Below are 23,242 nucleotides of genomic sequence, written 5' to 3'. Positions count from 1 at the left end.
TGGGCAGTGCCCATGGATGAGGACAACGAGGATTGGGGGCACAGCACTAGCCATGTGCTGCTCTGTGCCCAGGGAGCAGAGCCGAGCGGCCCGGGCTGGCTAAGCAGCACAGGGGCAGTGCCAGCATCACTCCGGCCCCAGCCCAGCCTCTGCCCTGGGGCAGTGCCAGAGCACGGCCCCAGGACACACATAACATGCGGGGTCCCCTGGCTAGCACGGGGTCCCCTGGGTGCCATGGGGTGCAGGGCTCCTGCCCAGTGGGGGACAACAGCTGCCAGCAGAGCTGGAGGGGCCAGGGGCTGCACAGCCAGGGAAAAGCACGACCTTGCAGTGACACGGGCCATGCCGTGCCGTGGCCGGGAACATGAGCCGAGCAGCTGTGCAGCACTTGGCTGGGGGCCGAGGGGCACGGGGCTGCTGGTAGCCAGCACTAGAGCTGCTCCAAGCTCCCTCAAAGACCCTCCCCAGCAAGCATGGCCAGCTTGCTCCAGAAACAAAATGCCTTCCCAGGAAAAAAAAAAAAAAGGAAAAAAAAAAGAGACAGCTTAAACCAAGAAATAGCCACAGGCAGGTTTTGTTTTTAAAGCATTTTTTTTTCTTCATTTTGAATTGAATTTTTAAGTGATTGGTTTCACTGAAAATGGGCACATTTTGAAATCCCATGTGTTGCCTCCTCTCTGCCCAGGGGGGGTTGGCTGCTGACCCAGCACAGCAAGCTGGGGGGCTGTGCCACAAGCTCTTCATTTTGTGTGGCATCTTTGCACCTTTTCCAAAGCAAAGACAGTCCTCAGAAGGGGGTAGCCTCAAGCAAATACTCACCTTCTCCTGTACCTGGGACTGGTTTTATTGCACCTGGCAAAGAGGGACAATAACTGGAGGGAGCAGAAGAAGACAAGATTTCCTTACAACTTTTCTTTTTTTTAATAACACTAAGTGTAACGTCGTGCCCACATCCAAGGCAGCCCATCACCCCATGGAGGTCTCAGGCCAACACTCACTGCTCTCCCTGTGTCTTCCCGAGTCTCCTGAACAACCAGCACCTGTGAGAGCCCTGATCAGGCCCAGCACAGGACCCCCTGAGCCCCGTCTCCATCAGTATGCCTCGGAGCGGGACCCCCTGAGCCAGGCCTGCCCCACTGCCCCAGTGCCCCACAGCACCGAGGGGACGTGGCCCCTCGAACAGGAGCATGTGATGCTCCACCATTTTGGCGGCCGCCCTTCGCGTGTGAAATGGTGCCGGCACAGCTGCAGCACCAGTTCTGCCATCGCAGCCCCACTGATTACAGTGCCGTTGTCACGCCGCTCCGTGAGCAGCGAAGCTAAATTAGAGCAACTAATTGCACGTCTCTTTGAAACAATCAGGATGACAAATCAGTGGTAATCTCTTCAGTTCTAGAGGGAAGCTATTGCGGCTCGCTCACAAGGATTAATCAGCTTTTCATCAGTGTTATTATACCAGCGCTGCCTCAGGAGAAGCCCCGAGGCCATGCTGGCTGGGCTCACACCATGGGGACACCAAGGCTGCAGCCGTTGGCAGAGTAGGCCAGGCTTCCTCCCAGCCCTTGTCCATCCTCACAGCTGCCAGCTCCAAGGTTCCACATCCTTTGCTCAAGCTCTGCCCAGGGGGCTCCACTGCAGGCAGCAGGAAGCCTAGGGGGAGGCTCTAGTCTTGAGTGCATCCCCCTCAGAGTGACTCTCCAATACACAAAACTACCTTAATGACCACAGTGCCATGTTAGAGATCACCCAGGGAGAAATAAGGGTCCCTGTCCTCTACATAATGAGCTGCAGGAGACAACCCTGTGCCCCCTCCCCGAGCACAGGGAAGTCTTGCTCCATGTGCCCCAGGGTTAGCACCACCTGCACTGCTCCAGGTCCATCTGGGGCTGCTTCAGGGAAATCCCACACACCCTGTTGAGCAGGAGCTGTCAGCAAGCAGAGCTGGTGCCTTTCAACTCTTCACCACCTCCAGTCAGCAGAAAAGCACTCAGCAGCAACCCTGCTTGGCTGATGCTCAGCATCTAGAGGATGCTAGGGATGAATGACCTAGGCCAGGCTCTCTATCACTGCTCCATGGCTGACCGTGCCCAAACAAGCCACCTTCTGCTTGATAAAAGCTAAAATGGGAACGGATTTATCAACTTCTGTACTTTGTGGCAGTCCCAGAGCACTTTGAATCTGCCCATACATGTTAAGACCAACAATGGCAGAGAGCTTTTACTGAAAACACTTGCTTTTCGTGGACTCATCTTCTCACTGTCAGAGGCCTTCTCCTGGTCCACATGAGTCCTTCTGCCCTGCCAAGCAGGAACTAAGCAACACAAGCATGAGTGTGGGGTGCATGAGGAGAAGAGGAGAAGGCCGTGGTGCTGGTACAAAAGGCCCCCGAGACAAATTCTTGCTCTTTCATGCACTCAGACCAACAGCCCTCAGAGCTCTGGACAAGAGGGCTGAAGCCCTGCACAAGGCTCTGCTGTACCCTGGAAAACCCCTGTGTCAGGCACGTGGCATTTCAGTCCCCTGTTCCAGTTTACGTGAGCACAGGTCATTCGTTCCCTCTGCAGCACAGCCCTACTCTCTCTGGCCAAGGGGCTGACGGTGGGCTGGTAAAAGCCTCTCCACCAGCGTGACCGTGGTGCACCTGCCCACGGGCAGAGGCCGGCTGAAGCTCACACCAGATGTAGTGGGCACTGGGCACAGCGCTCCCTTAGGTGCAGCTCAGTGCCACTGCCAGAGAGCCTGCCCAGGGCAGCAGCTCCAAGCCAGACACTGCCCAGCTTGGCAGCAAGAGATGGTCCTTGGCATCCAGGAGACAGTCGGCAGCAAGGCCAGTGTGGTGCTGTGAGGGGGCACCATCCGAGTGGGAATCACCACCTGCAAGGGATGGAGAGAAGATAGGATTAGCTGAACTCAGCAGCAGCTATGAAAGCCCATCTCCCAGATACTTCTGGCTCAGACCCCATCCCTGCTTAGCTGGGAGAGAGACTGACATTAAGCAGTCCTTTACCAGGGCCTGGCACCATCTTCCCTGGGAAAAATATCCGACCGCAGCCCCTTGCTGGGGCTGGGGACTGGCCCCCAGGGGGGGGACTGGACCCCCCCCCGTGCTGGGATCCTCAGGTGCGCACAACAACCCAGCAGCACTCCAGAGCAGCTGAGCACAGCTCTCCTGTCGCCATCAACCGCTCTGTGCCAGCTCTGCCACGTTACAGCACTTGGATCACACCATCAAAACTCAACAATGCACTTGAGTTACATAAAGATCCAACTCATGGAGAAGAGGCTCTTGACGTTTCCCCACAGCAGGCTTTTAGGGTACATTAGGAATGCTAAAACCATGGATGGAAACTGCATGGGAAGGTGAAGTCAGGTGAAGTCAGCTCTCCAAAACAGTTAAACTAAAACTGCTGAAAAACAGACAAGGAAACACCCAAGGTCACACGCTGCAACTAAAGAACCCTCGAAATTGTTTAGAGATGGCAAACATGCACTATACACCATGTGTAACTTCACTTTCCCACTAGCATGTGTGTGGGCACACACCAATTATAATGTACACAAAACACAACAGAGAAATATATTTATCTTCATGCGCAAGTAAAGCAAGCATCCAGGCAACACACTTCTCCTGGTCAATTCAAAGCACTGAACCAGGAGAGATCCTTAAAACCAGCAGAGCTCTCTTAACTCATTGTCTCTCACACCAGAACAAGTACACCCCAATCCTTATTTTTTTCCCCTCCAAATACCAAACTTGCTCCTACCTGAGCTGTTAGGATTTGCCTTGCTGCTGGCTGGGGCTCTGATGTGCACGGTTTACCCAGTGCACGTTAAACGGCCCATGAAGGACAGCGCGGTGAGGAAGTCGGGTTACAGAGCTGTACCTGCCCTGCCCTGATGATTCTCTGCAGATCCCCATTCACAGCTTCACTCGGGCCAACTTAGAAACTGCTGAAAGTCAAAGCATCACTCTCACTCAGGGAGTTTCCTGGTGTATTCCATAACTAGGGCTCACAAATACAATCCTCTCGTCCGCTGTTGTTGCCCACAACAAAGGCGTTTGGGATCAAAGGAAAGGGTTAACCCCCATGCAGTCATCGCTTGGAGTCCTGGAGGTCTGAGTGCTGCCAAATCCTGAAAAATGGCCACCAGGCAGGCAAGCTGCTGAGAATCATCAGAATAAGATTGGAAGGTGTCCACATCAATCAATCACTTGTTGACAGATGACTGGAAGCCCCCACTGTGCCCGTGGACAGCTGACCAACTCTCGGCTTAACCTGGAGTCTAACATTAGCCTGTTTGCTTCATGTGGGTGGCTGCTGCGTTATGACCTTAATAGTCAATCAATCTTGCAACGAGCAGTCTGTCTGGCAGAAACATTCATTATCCATCCTATTCATGCATTGAAAAGCTTTATCTTCAAAAACTCTGCGTCACTTAGGGAGGAATAACAGAACCCAGAGCAAGAAAATAGGCCCAGCCCCAGTTCCTAGGGGGAGTCGGGATGTTGGAGCCGAGCTCCCACAACCACTACAGCCCCAGACCCGGGGGCACTCGGGGCAGGGTTCGGCCTCCCTTTTATTCCTGGTACCCATTCAGGCAGCTTAGAGGCTGCTGCTCTTGCACCAGCAACTGCTGGAATCTGTGCCAAGAGGAAGACGAGGGGGAGAGATATAAAAGGACAACAAACACACATCAATTAAACCTTGCAAGCTGTTAGTCACACTAGTTAATAAGTTCTTTCTATCTGTAAAGTGCTCTTAGTGACAAATCCTTTAACTGGCACTCAGAGCGTTATTATGGCTTTCAAGATGCCTCTGTCTTTCATGTGCAGCTTCTAGTACACATGTGAGTGCTCCCCGTTGCGCAGTCTGTTTACACTAGTTGTGAGAAGACATCATCAAAGCAAACTGAAAGCAACACTAAATGCTTGAGAAAAACAGAATTTATTCACTGCTGCCTGCTCTGAAACTGCCTTTCAGTTAACAAACCACTGCAAACCGTGGCAGCAGCAGGAGGTGCCAGGGAGCCGGGCTGGCACAGGAGCTTTTGACCTCTCCGGGCATTGCCACCAGCACCCAGCTCCCAGCATCAGGCAGGGACTCGAGCCCGCTACCACCAGCTCTGCCACTGACGTGGCAGTCACAGCTTAGCAATAAGTGGGAGCTGTCCCCTTCTGTGGCCAGGGTCCCTTGCACAGTGGTCTGTGTACCCAGACTGTGCTCGGCACAGGACACGGGCAGCCCTTGTGCCCCTGGGGCTGGGAGCTGGAGCAATACCCCAAGAGCCCCCTGCCATCACTCATTCTGGCCATCCCTGTGCCACAGGGCACTTGGAGGATGGTGCAGGCTTTGTTTCAAAGAGCTAAAATTAGACAGAGCTTTGAGCAAGGTGAAGGAAGGAGAAGAGGGGCCATGCTAAGAAGGGACAGTCCCGCCTTGCTCACCACCCCACAGGAGCCAGCACACAGTGAACACCAGAGGATGCCCTGTGGGCCAGGCTGCAGAAGCTCCTTCATTACTGGCTGGTCCTTGTTCAGGAGGGGAACAACAGGAAGGTGACTCCAACCACACCTGCAACACACAAAACTTGACCAACATCCCAGGAGAGCAATATGGGACGTGCAATGGCGAGCAAACACACCAGCACTGGGGAGGCTGACGACCCAACCCTGAGGGCCCTGCCTGGGGCCAGCAGCTGCACAGACCACACAGTACCGTGGGGCGTCCTTACAGAAACCATCTTCTCCTTACTCAAAGTCAAAGCAATTAGGGCCCTGCAATGTTAGATTAAAAAAGAGACAGTTAATCGGAAAGCGTCCATAATCCTTCACACTCGGGCTGCCAAAGCAGCCGCAATTCAGCAGGCCTTGTCCAGACTGATTGTATGTCCTGAAAAATGAACAGTAACTCTAGTGCAGAAGCAAGTTATGTTTCTGCAAACTCTCTTCCATGCAAACTAAACTATTAATCACCTTAATAAACATTAATGTGTAATGGTCATTCATTAAATTCAGGAAAACACAGGGCCTCAAAGGAATCATTTCATGGTTTCAGTACCTGGGGCACTCACAGCACAGCACCTGTGCTCCCTGTGCACGACCTGTCCCGGGCCAGTGGCTGCCCGATGCCACGCTGTGTACCCAGCATCCACTTGCTGGCAGCAGCACAGCCTTGCTTCAGGAGCAGGTAGCTGGAGCAGCACTGCCATATCATGACCTTCTGGGTGTGCATAGAGAACAGCCCACTCTGCCAGCACAGCCATCACGGCTCCCTGTGTGCTGAGAGCTCAGTGCCTTGCTCGATCCGGTGCCCGATCTGGTGCCCATCCACGCAGCTCCTCTGGCAGTGCGGCCCAGCATGGAGGGGGCTGTGCCACCAGGGAGTGGGGGTGGCAGCAGCGGCATTTGGGGGCCTCCAGGCTATCAGTTGCAGGTGATGGTGTTAGATCTGCTGCCCCAGAAGGTCCTCGGTGCAACCTGGCCTCCTCCGGCTGGCTCAGGGCTTCATGAACGGTGTCAAGTGGCAACTTTCTGGATTCTGACCTTGCTGGAATTTGCTCCTGAGGGGAGACACACCAGTCCATAAAGTTCCCATTAGTGTAAAAGCAGATGTAAGCACTTTGCTGGCAGAGCTCAGCAGCAGAGAAGCCTGCAGTTGATCAGTTCTGCCTCGCTGGTCACTGCAGTCAACAGGAATTACCACAGAGGGTTCCTGTGCCCCTCTCCCAAAGCCCACCCCTCTGAAAAGAATGGTTTAAAGAAGCCAGCCAAGCCCAGGCACTGCTCCAGGAGAACGTGGTAAATCAGTGTGATGAATGCTGAAGGGAGCCGGCCTCAGCCAGGAACAGCCAGCAGGAGAGCAGTGTGGATTTGTTTATTGTACAGAACAAATCTAACTGTGGGGACTCGCTGCCGCTCCCACGAGGAGCCAGTGACTCCAGGGCCTTTATGCCGAGTGACAGAGCGCAGGACCGAGGGGCACGTGGGTGACAGCTGGGACTGGCGTTCGCCACCAGCTCCCAAAAGGACACCCGGCACCCCTGGATTGTCATAGCCAGGGAGCAGCACCTGCCCTTTCCCACAGCACCAATGACACAAGGGGAAGGCCAGGCCCTCTAACATCACCCTGGGCTGGGGACCTGAGCATGGCCCCCCCAAGACTCCAGCCACCTCACATGGTTTGGGGGCCACAGTGCTCAGCCACAGGGAGGGGAAAAGGCAGCAGTAAAGGCCATGGCGCCTCCCGTTGCTGGCAGAGTGGGATTACCAGTCCTGTGGGGTGCCAGGGCACGCAGTACTCCCTCCTCCACCCCCCTGTGCTCCCTCTCCGCCGCGTTGCATTGAGAACCGGCACCAGCTGACCTGGTTTCAGCCAGTTTTCCTTCATGATTAACACTCTCCGGGCCCATGCTCACTCTGTTATTCTCACCAAATTAAAGAGCAGTCCTGGATCCTCGTTAGATTTGCTCACATTTGAGCAGTGTCATGTGGTCAGTAGCCCATGGCAATACACTAAATTAAAGGCCTAATGCAGAATCCACCTACGAGCCTGACAACTAATGAATCGAGGGCTTCAGGCCCCAGAGGAGCCGCGCTGGGATGAAGCCACTTCATGCCGAGCTAGAGCAGAAGTGCAGTCCCTGGGCTGTCATTCAGAAACAAAGAGTTGTTTAATTTTATTCACCACAGGACACAGAAACAACAGCATCTCTGTAACTAATGCTGGTTTACCGGAGAGCCAGGCAGCAAGGAGCCCTCTCAGCACTGATCCCCAGGGCACAGCAGCTCCTGCCTGCACACCAGAGGTGCTGCAAATGAATTCCTGCTTGGTTTTGACGGACTGGGCGTGAGTCCCCAGCAGGAACACACTGACTCTCTCACCTCTGGTCAAAATGAATACCTCTACCCATCCCTCCAAACCATGCTGGTGCTCCAGAGTGCACAACTCAGCCCCCTCCTGAGCCCCCAGCTCTTCCTCCGCACCCCAAAGGGCCCAGGAGAGCGCAGCTGCCCACACCACAGCACCCAGCCCTCACGGTAAACGCCGCTGCCCACAGGCATCAGCCAACACCGATGGAGCGACCGCAAGAACAACAGAGACTGCAGCTCCCACATTGGGCTGTTAGCCCCCACTCCCCATCCCCAGCAGCAGCTGGGTGAGTGCTGGATGTAAGCTCTGGGGCCAGTGCCACAGCCATCAGTTTTGCTTTGAAGCATTTCAAGTCAGAGCTGGAGCCTGGAAAGGTTCAGCCTGTTGCATCAGACAGCTCCAGCCCTGCAAAGGTCAGGGCTGATTTGGTAAGGAACTGTTTGCTGAAGCCTTCCCCTCCCCCAGATCCCTGCTCTTGGCCGCAGGCTCGCACACCCATGCACACACACCCCCCTCATGCACGCACACACCTCCTCCTCTTGCACACACACACAAGCACAGTCCCCTCTCATTCATGCACACACCCTCCTCGTGCACAGGCACACCTCGTGCACACGCACACACACGCTCTGCTCCAATCTTCAGAAAAGAAGCTACACAACTGCTCCTCAGAGACAGCACACATGTGCCACAAATGCTGCCACAACTGCGCAGCGCTCCTGAAACACCATGAGCAGAGAGGATTGCAACACTGGGACCAGAGGGACTTGTTCAGTCCCTCTCCAACTGAACAGCCAAGCAAGCCCAGGGCAAAACCAGTGGTGACAGACACCTCCTGTTCCTGGTTGACCCTTTGGTCCCCTCTGCACATCAACCTGGGCCTCTGTTGAGCCCCTTGGCCAGACAGCCTTGGGGACAGCAGTGTCCCCAGCACCCTGCTCAGCTGCAGCTGCTGTGCTGCTCCTCTGGAAGGGGGACACCAGGGAGCAGCCATGGCTGGACCTGGCTGTTTCCCAAGTGCTGAGCAGTCGCTGATGTCCGAGGATGCACACACGGGCGGCTGTACTTCAGGCTCCTTACTGACAACAGCAGCTGTTTGTATGACACACACGTGTGCACACAACGGGCCCAGGAAAGCTTTGGGCCTAAATGCTGTCAACACTGACAACATTGTTATTATACCAGTAAATAATTTGTTTTGTTGCTACTTAATTGGGAATCAATACAGTGCCTATGTTTAATTACATTCCCCAGTCGGTCTGTCTTTCTCCCTACAGAAATCAGGGACTTTGCATTTAGGATTTGGAGAGCACTGAGACTGCCCTAGGAGGAAGAGCCCCCTTACAGAAACAGACACAGTTAGCAGCATTATTAACTATAAATCACCCACCCAAAGAAAGGTTAGCAGCACACTTACCCTTTCCCATCTGCCAGTTATTCAGCTCATCAAACAAAACAAAGCACAAATATTTGTGCAAGTGTTTGTGCACACACACGTGTGTGATCAGGTGTGTCTGGCATAGCTGGAGAAAGTCCCATGACATGAGTTTGTGCAAAATCCAGACAGGGTAACCCAGTGTGCAAGTGACTGACAAACCCCTCCTCTGGCAGCAGCCCCCCGTCACCAAGGGAAGGGGCAGCTGCCCACCGTGACTCCCTGCAGGTGCCAGGGAGTTGCCGGCTGCAGGCAGCGGCACTGCTGCAGGCAGGGATGCAGGTTGGAGCAGCGGATGAATGTGGGGATATAAATAACACTATCCTGTGCTGTCTCGGAGACAGCTGTGTGGGAACTCTTGCAATTACTTGCTTGTAAATGGCAACCTTTACATGTGCTTGACTTGTGATGTCTTTACATGCTCCATCTCTGGAGGGCTCCCAAGGCAGCTCAGCAGAGCTGCCTCCCACCCTGCTGGCACCCCTGCTGCCTCACCAAGGCCACCCAACCAGGACATATGGTACTGGGGGATCCCACCCACCCCTCATGTCCCTGCTCCAGCTGGGAACACAGGCAAGCCTTCTGGCCAGGCATGCACTGCCACTGCCATCATCCACTGTGCATTCCAGATGGACCCAGTCATGGACCGGAGCCTCCCTCATCATTTCCAAAGCAGAGGCAGGCCCATGGCACAAGAAGAAAGCAAGGTGTTCCCTATTTGGGCTGGTCTGAAACACCTCAGCGCGTTCCTATGAGGAGCCACCCCAGAAAGCACCGTGCTACAGACACAGGACACCGAGATCTTTAGCCTTTGGGGGACAGGAGAATGCTCCCAGTGACCCTCTGAAATACAGCACATGGCTGGGTGGTGCAGAGCAGTGCTGGGAGCAGCCAGCCAGGACTGGGAAGGGAGGAGGCTGACGAGCACAGTGATGGGCTCAGCCAGGCACAGGGGATCGCTCCCCTCTCCTCTCTGCAGCTGGCATCAATCCATCCACCCATTCCAGCACATGAGAACGGCAGGGCAGGGAGGAGCACTTAAGACTGAGATGTGTTTATTTGATGCCACTGCACAGTCCACCCTCCCTGTGGGGTGTTCCTCTATCTGGACAAGGCATGACCACTTCTCTAAAGTCATCTTTTCATCCCTAAAGCAAGAGCTGCATTTTAGCATTAATTTTTTTTTCCTAGACAGACTTCAATCTCATTAATTTTAAGACACTCCAAGCTCTCTTTAGCAGTCCCTAACATAATTCTCCTAACTTAAGATACACGATACTAGATAGAAGTAGCCAATCCCGTTTATAATTGTATATATGACCAGCAATTCAAATTCACTTCCCTTGATTTAATGTCCTATTTGTATTCTATCAATAAATGGAGTTCTCAGGACCATACTTAAATGGAAGCAGCACTATGCTCTGATAGCCAAAGCCAGCAAAAAAAATTTCATCACTAAACCAAAATGTCTTGTAGTATACGATTCCTTGACTTATTGTTCTCTCCTCTTCACTGCACTTGAATATTAACTGTTGTATTAATAGCTCACTCTTAATTATCCATGAGTAATGTACTACAACCAGAAAATTAATGGAGGGAAGCACCACAAAAATGGAAAAGAATTCTCCCTATCCCTAATACATTTTCAAGCAGACTGTAAGAGGAAGGAGATACACACACTGCCTTGAACACAGGCAGAGAAGAGGCTAGTGCTCAGTATGGTCCATTGCTGAACCCTGTTTGTCACAAGAGGGAGGTTATGAGTCAGGGTTCCCAGAGAGCTGGGGTAGTCTGGAGAGGGTCAGCAGGGCTGGACAGTGACTCGGTCCTGCAGCCCAAGATGGAGGAGATGAGTGAGACCAGACTGAGAAATTTCCAATTGTTAAGGAAGACTTTACCATAAACACATAATTTGGCTCCAGACTTCACTGCAGCAGGAATCTGAACTTGAAAAGAATGACAAAGGACAGGGTGTTTCTATGGATAACATGCATTCTCAGAGTTAAACATTACAGCTGACAGGCATGCAAGGAGATGCTGCACCCTTCATTCATCATCACCTTTGCCCTCCAAAGTGCACCTGAGAGGGAGGACCTCTCATCTCTGCCAGGACATTTCCCCTGTTGGAAAGTGCTGCACCACGATGCCATGACACAGTGTCTCTGCCCCTGAGCTGGGACTGGGGACAGTGCCAGCACAGCTCCTGCAAGGCAGCCAGGAGCTGCACAGGCAGGGCCATCGCAGCATCCACCTCCACGGGTGTGATCCCAGGGCTGCTCCAGAAGAGTGGAATGGTGAGGTGCCTAATTAAATATGTGCCTCCCAGTGCCAGAGCCCTGCAGCAGCCATGAATTATGCAGCGGCTCACTTACATGTCAGCAGGATCACAATATTGATGAGCTATCCTGGGTGTAATCTGATAAAAACCAAGATAAACTCAGCAAAAATTGAGTGTAATATGATCCTTTCCTTTCAATAAACCACTTCCAGCTCTACACTGTGAACGTCTCCCCAGGCTCCCTGCTCACCTCAGGCAGCCCAGCCCAGCAGCTCCTCAATATGGCCCAACACCAGTGCGGAGCAGCCACTGTGCTGGTGGAATTCACCTACACCTGCAAGGCAGTGCTGGATGCCTGTGAAGCCTTACCTGGGTATAGTTCCGTGCCATATGGAATTAGAGGCTGGTGTTCTCCACAGCATCGGTGCATTCCACAAGGTCTGCGTTTTGGCATTTAGATTAATGCTGGAGACAGGGAGGAAGAAGTTGCCATGTCTCACACTGACTCCCTCCTTTCTGTCTGAGCAAATGACGGATGACAGAGTGCAACTCCCACTCAGAAAGGCTTTCCAGCGCTCACACAAGACCCAGGTCCAACTCCAGCTCCCATGAAAAGCCAACTGCTTTATAACCCTGTCCTGGATTCTTTCTGCACCCTGGGAACAGCCAGCAATGCAGGTTTCTACCCTCAGCCAAAACACATCCCACAAGAAACACCTCAAGGAGCAAGGAGATGCTTCTGGCCACGTTTGGTCACCAGATCCACACAGAAGGCCAAGGGCTGCAAGATGAGGACAGAGGACGCTGCTCCCTGCCCCAGCACTTCCCCAGCGCAGCAGGAACTGGTGCGTTCACCCTGAACTCAGTGAGACCTTCAGAAAGCCTGAGGGGAGGCAGTGCCCACCCACACAGCTGCTCACAGAGGCGAGGGGAGCCAAGACCACCCCCCTCCAAACAGAGCCAGAGGTGATGAGCAGTAGCAAAGTGACTGCCCTCACCTTGGGAACACACACCAGAACCTCCTCAGCAGCCTCAAGCACAGTGTCCCTGTCCCATCAGCTGTGGGAACATAAGGAGGCGATCACTTCATTGACAAGAAACAAGCAGCAGATGAAGTAAAGACACGGAAGTTACACAGACTCCAGAGCCTGCCGGGCACTGCCAGGGGCTGGGGGACCTGCGACCGCCCATAAATCCCCCACCACCAACCTCAGTGCTGGCAGGTCCGTGCAGAAGAGGTGACCGTGAGAGGTTTGTTCGACCTTCTCCTGAGGGACACTCACAAGAACGTCCCTTGTTCTTGTTTGAGCACAAGAACAAAGATTCAAAAGCAGAGCACTGCTGGTTTTCTTTCAAAATAATATTTCAAATCCATAGCAATGTAAAGAGAGACAAACACAAAGACTAAGAAAGACTCAAACTGGGGATCTGCCCAAGGTAACCAAGAAATGCCAGAAAAAGACCAGTAAAATTAATTACTTTGGTGAATGCAACGACCCCAGAGAGCACTCAGCTTCCAGCTCTGCTGCTCCTCTCTCCAGATCTCTCTCTGGCCCATAGGACTTTAGCAGGGTGAACCCCAGCTGGAAATCCACCCCGAGAGTGGAGGGTGACAACACCACACAGTCAGCACCATGTGCTGAGCCAACCGCAGACAGTCCCGGGCTCTCCACAGCCACAAGCTCCTCTGGTTCCTGACGTTGCAGGAGGGGTCTAGATTCAGCCAGGTCCTTCTTGCCTCAGAGGCTGCTCTCCCCTCATGCCCACAGGGTTTGCGCTAGCCCAGCGGGTGCAGCGCTGGGGGCTCAGGCTGGCCCAGCACCCCTCAGGGGTCTCCAGCCTCACTGATAAGCCTACAGGGAGGGACAGGAATGTTGCTGCCTGGAGATGCCTCGTTTCACAGATGTGTCTGTGTCTGCGCAAGAGAGAAACTTTCACAGTTTTACTGCTTTTCAAATATTTTAATGCAAGCCATTTGGTGTCATATTTTTAAAAAATGGGTACCAGCATGAGCTACATGTGCATTAGCAACTGTCTCTCTATTAGTGTAAATACAAGAAGCAGAAAAGCACAGTCTGACTCCTAATCCATATGGTTATTCCAAATAGATTGCATGGCCTTATACTTTGGCTTATTAGATTGGATCCTACATATGGAAAGAATTAAAATGCTGGATTTACAGTGCAGGCTAATCAGAACATGTTTAGCTTACAATGCCCCAGCAGCCCCAGAGGGTCACAGCCTCCCAGACACCTGGCGCAGAGGTTGATCCTGCTTGCACAGTGAGAACCTCCCCAAAGCCTGGCGTTGCGAGGGCTGCACTGTGGCTCAGGGCCTGGCAGGATCTGGCCTCCTGCACTCCAACAGAGCAGGCTGCAAGGAGGAAATACCTCATTTCCCACCGACCAGTCCATACAAGCACAGACAATAGGGCCAAGTGTGCGCTGTACGCAGCGCTCTGTGTTGGAGTGCTGGCCAGTGCAGGCTGCTCTGCCCTGACTCTTCCTATCTGAAAAAGCCATCAGACTGCCTGCCCCTCCACTTAGAATAAAAGGTCACTTCAGGGCTTTTAGGGTGGTTTTTTTGAAACAAAAGTATTATCTTAATTTTCTAAAAATACTTTGCCCCAAGATCACAAAAGCTGTTAAAAGCAAGACATGATATCACTGTTAACGAAGCCAGAACTCATGGGAAGGTGGATATACAATATGTACTTCTGCTAATTCATTTCTGGACAAGGTCAGACTCATACCAGGCACTTCAATACCTGCATTTCCACCACCACAGATGTAAGTGCACTGAACTCCCCCACCAGAGACTCTCTTTGCAGCAGCCCAAGCCTCTCCTCCTTTGTTTTTGCATGGATTTATTCCACTGATGTTGTTTCCATGTGAGTCAGTTGTGTTTTTATTGCTCCTCTAAATACAGCTTTCTCCAAAGTTGCTGAATTTCTGGACTTGGAGCCATGACAAAAGAACACACTGATTCACCCCCTTCCACACTGCTCTGCTCCCGCCGGCTGACACCTCCCCACAGAGAACAGTTCACATGTCTCAAATTTTCTTGTTTTTCCAGTGTTGTTTTTTCTATGAAAAGCTGAATTGTCTGATTGCAAGCACATCTTTAAGCAAAAGGCTGCAGGAGAAGCATTCTGGTTCAGCTTCAACCTGGCTCCCTCCCAAAGCTACCTTTGCTTCAGCTTTTACATGTAAGGAAACTGTTTATCACCAGCCTGCACAAACGGACGCTGCTGAAACACTTCAGCCAGACTGTCAGAAAACCGTGCGGGCTTCGTGGTGAGGTATTAACAGCTGATGGGAAAAAACCCATTTTAACAACCTGCCTGCACACACACATCACGTGGGCTGAGGAAAAGCAGGGAAACTTCAGTCCAGCGGGTCACTGCTTGCAAAGTCAGTACAAATGCACAGAGCCATTGGGTTTGGAAGAGCTGCTCTGCTCATACCAGCGGCTCTGCTGCAGCACCACAGAGCTTGAGGTCTGAGGAGAAGAGAGGAATTAGGAAGTTTCCACTGAGCACCCTTTACCCTGGTGCTCCGGGACATGCCTGGGACATACAGCTCTGCCACATGAGGTTATTTTTACCATCTTACTGAAAAAAAAAAAAAAGATGTGGCTGCTATTCCCTGGCATTGCTTTGCTAGAGAACAAAATACAGACTGTGTTCAGAAGTGTCACTGTGGAAATCTTCTTAAAAGTACGTGTTTCTTTTCCTTACTTTGACCAAACTGAGGTAAAACTGGCCTGCCACACAGTCCAAAAGGAACAGGAGAGTTTGTTGAGCAAAACAATGTCACTGATGTCACCTTCATCCACTGCTCACCTGTGCTGTGGCATAGCTCCAGCCCCAGTGCATTCAGGGTTTGGTTTTAATCACCACACTAAGAGCTACAGAAAACACCTGGAAACAGCATAGGGTGAAGGGAAGCTCCGAGGCAGAGCCACACTGGCTGCCTACACTGCAGCCAGAAAACCACACTGAAAACCACACTGACAGCAGCAGAAACCACCTGGCTTCTCCCCACAGGTCTCCCAGCTCAGGCATTCCCACACCAGGGAGCAGGAGCAGACCGTGCCTGGAGCCAACTCACCACAGGGAAGGTGGCCAATATGAACCAGTATGAATCCAGCAAAGGAGATGTGGTCTGGAGAACTGGGACCTGGCCACGTCTCCAGCCCTCCTGGCCTCTCCGATCTGCCTCTGCCTCTCTGCTGACCCAGGCCCAAACCCTAGACTTGGTCCCACACCAGACCCAGGGCTGGTCCCACATTGTGCTGCACCACCAGAGCTTCACTCCATGAGCCGAAGCTGATGCCATACACAGGATTTCAGCCCCCTCAGTTCCATCCCACACTCAACATCATTGATCACAGTGATCAACAATGCTCCCTGTCCTGGAGCACCACAGGAATCTGTGCAGAGCAGGGGGGGAGAGGGACTGAACAGCACAACCAACCCCTTAAGGATTACATCAAGTGGCAAGTCAGTTATCAGTCTCCTTAACTGCCAGTAACAACAGCTCCAGAGACCCAAGCGAGAGTTTAGTGTCTCCTCAACTCTCCAGTGCCAGGATGTGTGCTTTGTGCTGATGGGTAGCCCATGGCCAGGGTGGCCAAGGAGCAGGATCATGCCCCCAGCCTACCCCGACTCCTTCCTGCTCCTCAACCCTGGCAGTGGGCAGGGGCCACAGCCTGGCCTCACCAAAAGCCACATGGTGGGCTTCCAACAGGCACTTGCAATCAGGAACAGAAGCCAGCCCTCCGTGGAGCTGCAGGGGACTCAGCAGTGGGAGCAGCAGCCGGGCTGGCAGCACCCAGGCACAGGGCAGCTTCCTGGGCAGGTCTCAAGAGAACAGCTGAAACCCAGAAGTTTCCCCACATGGTCCATACTGCCAGCTACAACACCGGAGCACCTTACCTGTGCTGAAACCATCATCAGATTTTACTGTCAAAAGATGCAGAGGAACTTGGAAAGGCCACAGATGAATAACCCTGCTCAAACCATCTCCTTGGTACCGAAAGCAGTTCTGCAAAAACACACTCCACTATGGCCTAACAGGTTCTTCCTCTCTACAGCCTCTCATTACCGAGGACCAGGAAAAAAGGAGCATGTTCTCCTTTTGATTTTTAAGGAAATGATTAAATTGGGCTCAACTTTTCATCCTTCCCACAAAAAAGTACTCTGTCATCTTGTGCCTGTTCACCTACACAAAGATGAGACGACATCTCTGGCTAAAGGCCGACAGTTCTGCACCTCCTTGTCACTTTTAACAGGAAAATAATCCTGCAGAAACACTTGAAAAACAAATCGGTGTTGACACTCCTCATCTGTTAGGTACACTTTACGAAAGGAAAGAAATACTGCATTAGCATTTGACCTCCTCACCTTTCTTTCTGATATTGGAAGAAAATAAAGAGTGAGGGGCTTGGAAAAGCTGATGCTGGAGTAAGGAAGTAAGGAGAGCAGGCAGTGCTCAAGGCTGGAGTCCCCAGCCCAGCAGGGAGGGCAGGGCTGAGCCAGCCCAGGCAGAGGGAAGCTGGGAGCCAAGAGCACCAAGGGAGCTGCAAGAGGCACAGGCAGTCCCAGGGCCGGGTGAAGAGCTGTTTCTGCAGATGAGGGCATGAGAACTGGAGTCCCACCCCTTATAGGGGAACCATACTGGCATCACCAATGCACTTCTCAGCCCAGGGCTTCCCTGGGAATCTACCCTCAGGCTACAGTCCCTCCTCGTGTGTGAGCCAATGTCCTCCCATGTGTCTCATCTCTACCCCACAGCAGCCCTGTTTCAGCTCCATCCTTGCACCGTTATGTGGCCAAGAAGTGCTGTGCAGCTCCTCGCACTCACAAAGGACCGCCCTGTCCTGCTCTAAATGCTCCTGAACCAGATAGCACACTTCCAACTCCTGACCTCTAGAGCCTGCAGGCAGGAACAAGAGGGCTTCCTCAGCTCCCAGTGCTGCCAGCTGCTCCCTTAGGTCTGGACATGGTGGATTTCACCAAATAAGTCATGCTAACCCCAACTCCTCTTCCCTTAGCAGAGGCTATCAAGAAATAAAACTGAGCTTTGTCTTCTGAACAGCCAGACACTCTCCTGGCAGAAGCAGCTTGCCCTTTGGACACAACACTTGGGTGACTTTCCACGTACGCAGGCACCAGATGGTCTCACTGCTCCCCCAGTATGGCTGGGCACAGCTCTGCTGCCGCCTCACCAGGCACAAGTCCTTGCCTGTAGGAGGTGGGGGCACTCTGAGGAACTCACAGAAATATTTTCCCACCGGTAGCTGTCGGCCTGAGCTAATGCGACATGACACGTATCTCGCTATGAACAATGCACTGACATTCAGAGCCTGCTCACCATGTTCCCGACCGTGCCACTGTCACCGCAGCACGATCGCAGGCGGGGGGATACATTTCCCCTCTGAGTTCGAGCACCCCTTTGAGGTGCCAGTGCCATGGAAGATCTGGTAATCCCTCCACAAGACAGCTTCATAACAGGTAGCACAGTGCCATGGTAATGTCAGCTGGAACAGGAGGGCAGGGAGCGAGGCAGCGCTGCCTGAACAAGGAGTCTCCTGCAAAGCCGCTCTCATTAGTGTCCAGGCACACCGGCAGCTTCACATCCTGCAAAGATGGCCCTGTACTCTGCCACATCTCTGGAAACAATGCAGCTAAACATGAGAGCAGGAGTCAGACACAAGTGCCAAGCATCCTCGGCCTAAAGACAACCCTTCCACCAACAGCGCCTTCTGAGGAACGGCTCTGGTATCTGTTCCTGCGACACACTTTGGAAACTGGATGGGAAGCTCCTGGAACAGATCCCGTCCAGGCTGCAGGTGGGGAAACACAGGGAGCATGACAGAGCACAGTTCGTGTGCCGAAACCCCAACACCCGCCCGTGCCCTGCTTACACAACAGCGTTACACAACACGGTGCTTCTGCAGATTGCATAAGGACGGGACGGGCACACCTCGAAACCCTGGAACAGCAGCATGCTGGAACAGCAAACCCACTGCTGGGCGCACGAAAGTACTTTCCCACCACACTGCCTCCCCCCCGGCCCTTCCAGGATGCTCCTGAGGAGAGGCAGCACAACACGTTACCCACAGCCAAGAGAAGGAGCTATTCCACCATGTCCTGGGAAGAGGCTGATTCGACCCCAAGTCACAGGAACACGGATGCTCCTTCCTGCTGGACAAAGAAAATGTTTTAACTTCTGGAGAATTTAAAGTAATTTTGGTTAGGGTTTGGTCAGGGTCAGCCCAACACAAGGGGCAAGCAGCAGTTGCACACAATCTGCAGGTTTCGGCTGGGTGACAAAAGCAGCACCGTGGTCACCAGCAGTTTGTAGCTTCTACCCCAAGCTGCTTTGAAGAAGGAACAGCACTGCCAGGCACTGCCATACAGCAGGTGTGAACTCCTGATTTCCATTTCAACAAAATCCCAGTACATCCCACTGTATGAAAACCCAAGCATCTACCACACCACGTGGCACAGAGAAGGCTGCTGGGAAGGAAGAGGTTTGGGTTTCTCCCCAGCCACTAAAGTTTCCATTTTCTGCACCCAAGCTAGACGCCTGCAGCCTGAGCAAGGATTTACGACAACGTAGGCTTCAGAGTCCCTCTAGTTCTCAAGGAAGTATCAGGAAATAAAAGGGCAATTGCATTAGTCAGTCATCAGGAGTTCAGGGTTTCTGCTTGGTTTCAGATGACAGCAGGTAAAAAAATTGCTCTGCTGCCTGACTGCAGCCAGCGGCACCGCAGGAGGCCGGACAGGTTGGGAACCGCGCGGCTGCACGCCACACCACCAACACATCTGGTCTGGTAAGCGCCAAGGCAAGCTCAGGTCATCCAGGGCCTCCCTCCCCAGCATGGCAGGGCAGGTCCCAGCAGGTGCCAGTCTCACACTGGGCTCCACTCTGCTCTGGCAGCTCTTGCCTGTGCAGGGGCTGGATGGGGCAAAGTGCAACACCTGGAGGGCCTGAGTGTGCCCGTGAGAGTCCTCCCAGCTTGTGGACCATTTCATCTCTACTGAAAGTTCCATCAAGAGGAGATTTGCCTCTATCACAGCTGCATCCCTCCCATGACCCAGTGACACCAGCCCCTGCCTCTCCCTGGGCCCTCCACCCACATTCTCAGTGGTGGCAGAAGCACCATCAGCAAGGCCACAGACATCCCAGCCCATCTGTTACCCAACAGTCTGCTCAGCAGGATGGCCACCCACATCTGTGGAAACGCTTTTCAAGGTTACATTATGATCAAATTCCAGTTCTTCTTGCAACACAGCTAACCAAATACCAGTATCCAGACCCAAGACACATCCTTGGAAACCACCCTTCAGACTCCCTGTGCCCTCTCCACACCTCTCTTGGCTGGTGACCAGAGCCAGTTTCAACCACAGTGCTCTCCCTAATAATCTCATTATTATCTCACATAACAACTTCTAAAAGGCTATTGCAAACTCTTTCAGTGAAACCTGAGGTAGCCAAATCCAGCTCCTACTAGCCTCTTTCTCTCTTCTCCCCACAGATATAAATTTTATACTTGAAACTACTAAAGTTGGCTGAAAATAATGATAGCTGACAGATGCTGGGTTAAATAGGCCACAGTCTTTCCCTCGGGCCTAATTTAGACCAGATATCAAAATGATATAAAATATCATTGCTTGCCTTCACTCCATCAGGACATCTGTAGACAGACCAATATTAACTCCTTCCTGGGAGCATTGTGTTTGCACCATCACCTTGCAAGGAAAAGCATGTTTTACCTGACCTCCTCCTGCCACAGAGCCCACACTCGAAGGTGGCTCCTCAGCAAAGTCTCTCAAGTTCCAGCCCAGGTCAGCTCCAGGCCCTGGGTAAGTCTCACCAGCCTGAGCCTCTGCCCCTTACACTGCAGCAGCCTCAAACCATAACCCACCCACGGCACCGCAGCGTGCGGGGCAACAGGATCCCCACACCCTGACATGGTGGCTCTGACCACTCACAACAGGTAATTACAGGCTGTATTCTAATGAATATGCACAAGGGGGCAGAGTCAGAGTTGTGCACCTGAGGTTACATTTTGCATATTTTATCCTTTCAACACTTGGCAGTGCTTCATTCACTTGACCTTCGTCATCTCGTTTCCTAGGAGGCTTGGAAAAGGAAACGTTACAGGAGAGTCTCCTTTACCTCTGTCAGGCACTCGGGGTAAGGCCTGAGGGCATCCCCGAGCCCCAGCCCAGCCCTCCCCAGCCCACAGCCGGCTGGGAACAGGGTGCATACCACATTCCCACTGGCACCTGCCTGCACCAGAGGTGACAGACCCATCCACTAACAAGACTGAAATGTCTAACTAGAAAGTCTCATTTTCAATTGCTTATAAATTTACCAAGGGTTAACTGATCAGCCCCAATTTTCCATGGCAAATACATCAGCTGGACTGGATATATTGATTTTAAGATTTAATTCAGAATTTCTTGGTTATTTCTGAGAAATATTTCTGATGTAAATTCTCCATCTCTTCCACACTCTTCACTTTAGAGGGCAAAAGCATATTCCAGTGTTTTGAAAAAAAACCCAGGAGTTTAATTTAGAGTTATCACTGTTAGAGAGCTACTGCACTAAAAAACGAGCAGTGAAATGTAGCTCAACTCAAAGCAGCAGCATTACAGCCACCTCCACTCCACACCTGCCTACAGCTAGCTGCAGCTACAGTTCTAAAAGCTCTCCAGCTCTAAGGGCTCAGAGCTCTTGAGGCCTCAACAAAACTCACAGAGCTGGGCAAGGTTGAAGAAAACACAATTGGTGTTTTAAAGTGAAGCTGAATTCAAGGAAAATCAGTTCATCAGTTTAAACTCGGCAAGTGATCATTTGTGCTCCCATAGACTCATAAAACTATATTAGACATTAAGTACTAAGTTAAAAGTACGTTCCAAATTCAGCATTCAGAAGTTAGGAATGCCTCTGCAACCTGAATTTGACTTTGTTTCCTTGTATTGTGACAGACTTGGGTTGCACTGGTTTTCCTCCAAGAAGCCAGGTGTAGACAGGTGGTGGGTGCTGGAGCTGCTCTGTGAATGAACTGGAGACGTGGAGTGGTGGACACTGATGCCATCAAAATCCTGCTGAAGCTGCAAAGTGTGTTTATAGGAGACAAAAATGGTTATTGGGTTAAGGGAAACCCACATGCCCTCACAGAGTGCTGCTTGCTGTATTCGGTGCTGGTGGATCCTGTGCATGGTGCTGCCCAGGCACTGCTGCCAGGCTTCAGACCCTGTAGGGCTGGAGAGCCAGGGGCACCCCAATGGCAGGAGGGGGTTATGACAGGCTGGCAGACCCCAGAGCCAGGGAAGCAGCCTGCTGCCCACAGGGCTTCACTGAAGGCAGAGCGTGATGGTCCTACAGACCCAGCAGCTCTCCCCAACCCTGTCCCGGGCTGGATGAGCCCTGCTGCAACTGGAGCCCCGGTGCAGGGTGGTGGGGAAGGACACAGGGCTGCAGGGCACGGGCCAAGCCTGCCAGCGGGCAGCACAGGCCAGAGCAGCTGCATGCATGTGCCAATGAATTGCACACTTAACTGGACACCAAACACAGCCGACCGTTGTCAGCGTGTCAGCACGGGGACTCCTAATCCGAGTCTGTGTCAGGGACAGCCAACGGCCTCAATATAATTGCAGGGAGGCACATGCTCATGGTCTGGCAGCAGAGACGCTGCTACTGATCTGACACGTGGAGCAGGGGAAGGCAGCAGCGGCCACCAGTGCCTAGCACCAGATCCTCCAACCTGCTGCGCAGAAGAGCCCTGGGGTTGCCCCCTCTGCCCGCCAGCTCCACACCAGCCTGTTGCACCCCAGCAGAGCCCAGGCCCTAGCTATAATCAAGCTCTCCCTCTTTCAGAGAGCAGATGAACCAGGGATGCCAGAGAAAAGGGATTGCCTGAGCCTGTGGGAAGCCAAGTAGTGTTTATACCTTTGTGCGGTACCTGCCGCTCTGCCAGACGGAGCTCACGGCTGCCCATGCCGAGATGTCAGGTTAAAGAGCCAAAGCACGTCAGAGTCCCCAACAGCAGCTCTGGTGCTTTTATTCACATTATTAATAAATTACACTTTGAGATTTGGAGAAGAAAATGGCACAGCTGTTTCCTGGCATTCCAAGGGATCTTACCTTGCCCGCACAACAGTGTAAAAGGTACAAGACCAACTTCACCTCCACTCCCACAGTGACACTCAGCCCTCCCAGACATCACATGGGAAACACCTCTCAGGGCCAGCTGTGGTGGGAGGGAGAGGCAAGAGGGCAGAGACAGCTCACGGTCCCCAAGGGCATTGCTGCCAAGCACCTTCCCAGCAGGAGAGCCTGGGGCCTGGATCTGTGCCTCCTACCTGGCGAGGCAGAGGCTCAGGTTGCACTACAGGCACAAGGAGTAAATCTCCTGCAAAATGAAGCGCTGCACAGTCTGCAGTGGGATGTGCCACTGAGCTGACACCACCACCAGCTCTCTGCAGCACATCCATATGTCCGGCCAGCAGCGGGCACTTACATTTCTTTCACTTACATTTCCCTCAAGTTTTGATATTATACCAGGAGCAGCAGCAAAGCATTTAAGTGCCCAGGGCAATTATGCAGCTGGATCATGGCAAGAGGGCTTTCCCCAACA

The 23,242-nt window shown here is 52.6% G+C and overlaps 1 protein-coding gene across 5 annotated transcripts in view; it reads right to left on the bottom strand.

Annotated features, from left to right (window-relative positions):
- Positions 1-572: 572 nt before the first annotated feature.
- Positions 573-23,242, bottom strand: part of MN1 (MN1 proto-oncogene, transcriptional regulator) — an 86,766-nt gene continuing 64,096 nt past the window's right edge. The window contains exons 2-4 of one of the 5 annotated variants that reach the window (XR_010435069.1): positions 6,060-6,561; positions 3,765-5,776; positions 2,790-2,874 (exon numbers count right to left, since the gene is read on the bottom strand). Coding sequence is in view for 2 of the 5 variants with exons in the window: in XM_064674840.1 (XP_064530910.1) it covers positions 2,708-2,874 (167 nt within the window). In the remaining 3 variants the exon portion in view is untranslated. Of the gene's footprint in view, positions 2,875-3,091; positions 6,562-23,242 lie in introns of those variants that run through there. The other 4 variants (XR_010435068.1, XR_010435070.1, XM_064674840.1 and 1 more) reach the window with 4 other exon arrangements.

The sequence above is a fragment of the Pseudopipra pipra genome, chromosome 18 (assembly GCF_036250125.1).
Source record: "Pseudopipra pipra isolate bDixPip1 chromosome 18, bDixPip1.hap1, whole genome shotgun sequence".
Lineage (NCBI taxonomy): Eukaryota > Metazoa > Chordata > Aves > Passeriformes > Pipridae > Pseudopipra > Pseudopipra pipra.
Note: the sequence above shows the minus strand (reverse complement) of the source record. Positions and strands in the feature narration are given on the sequence as shown.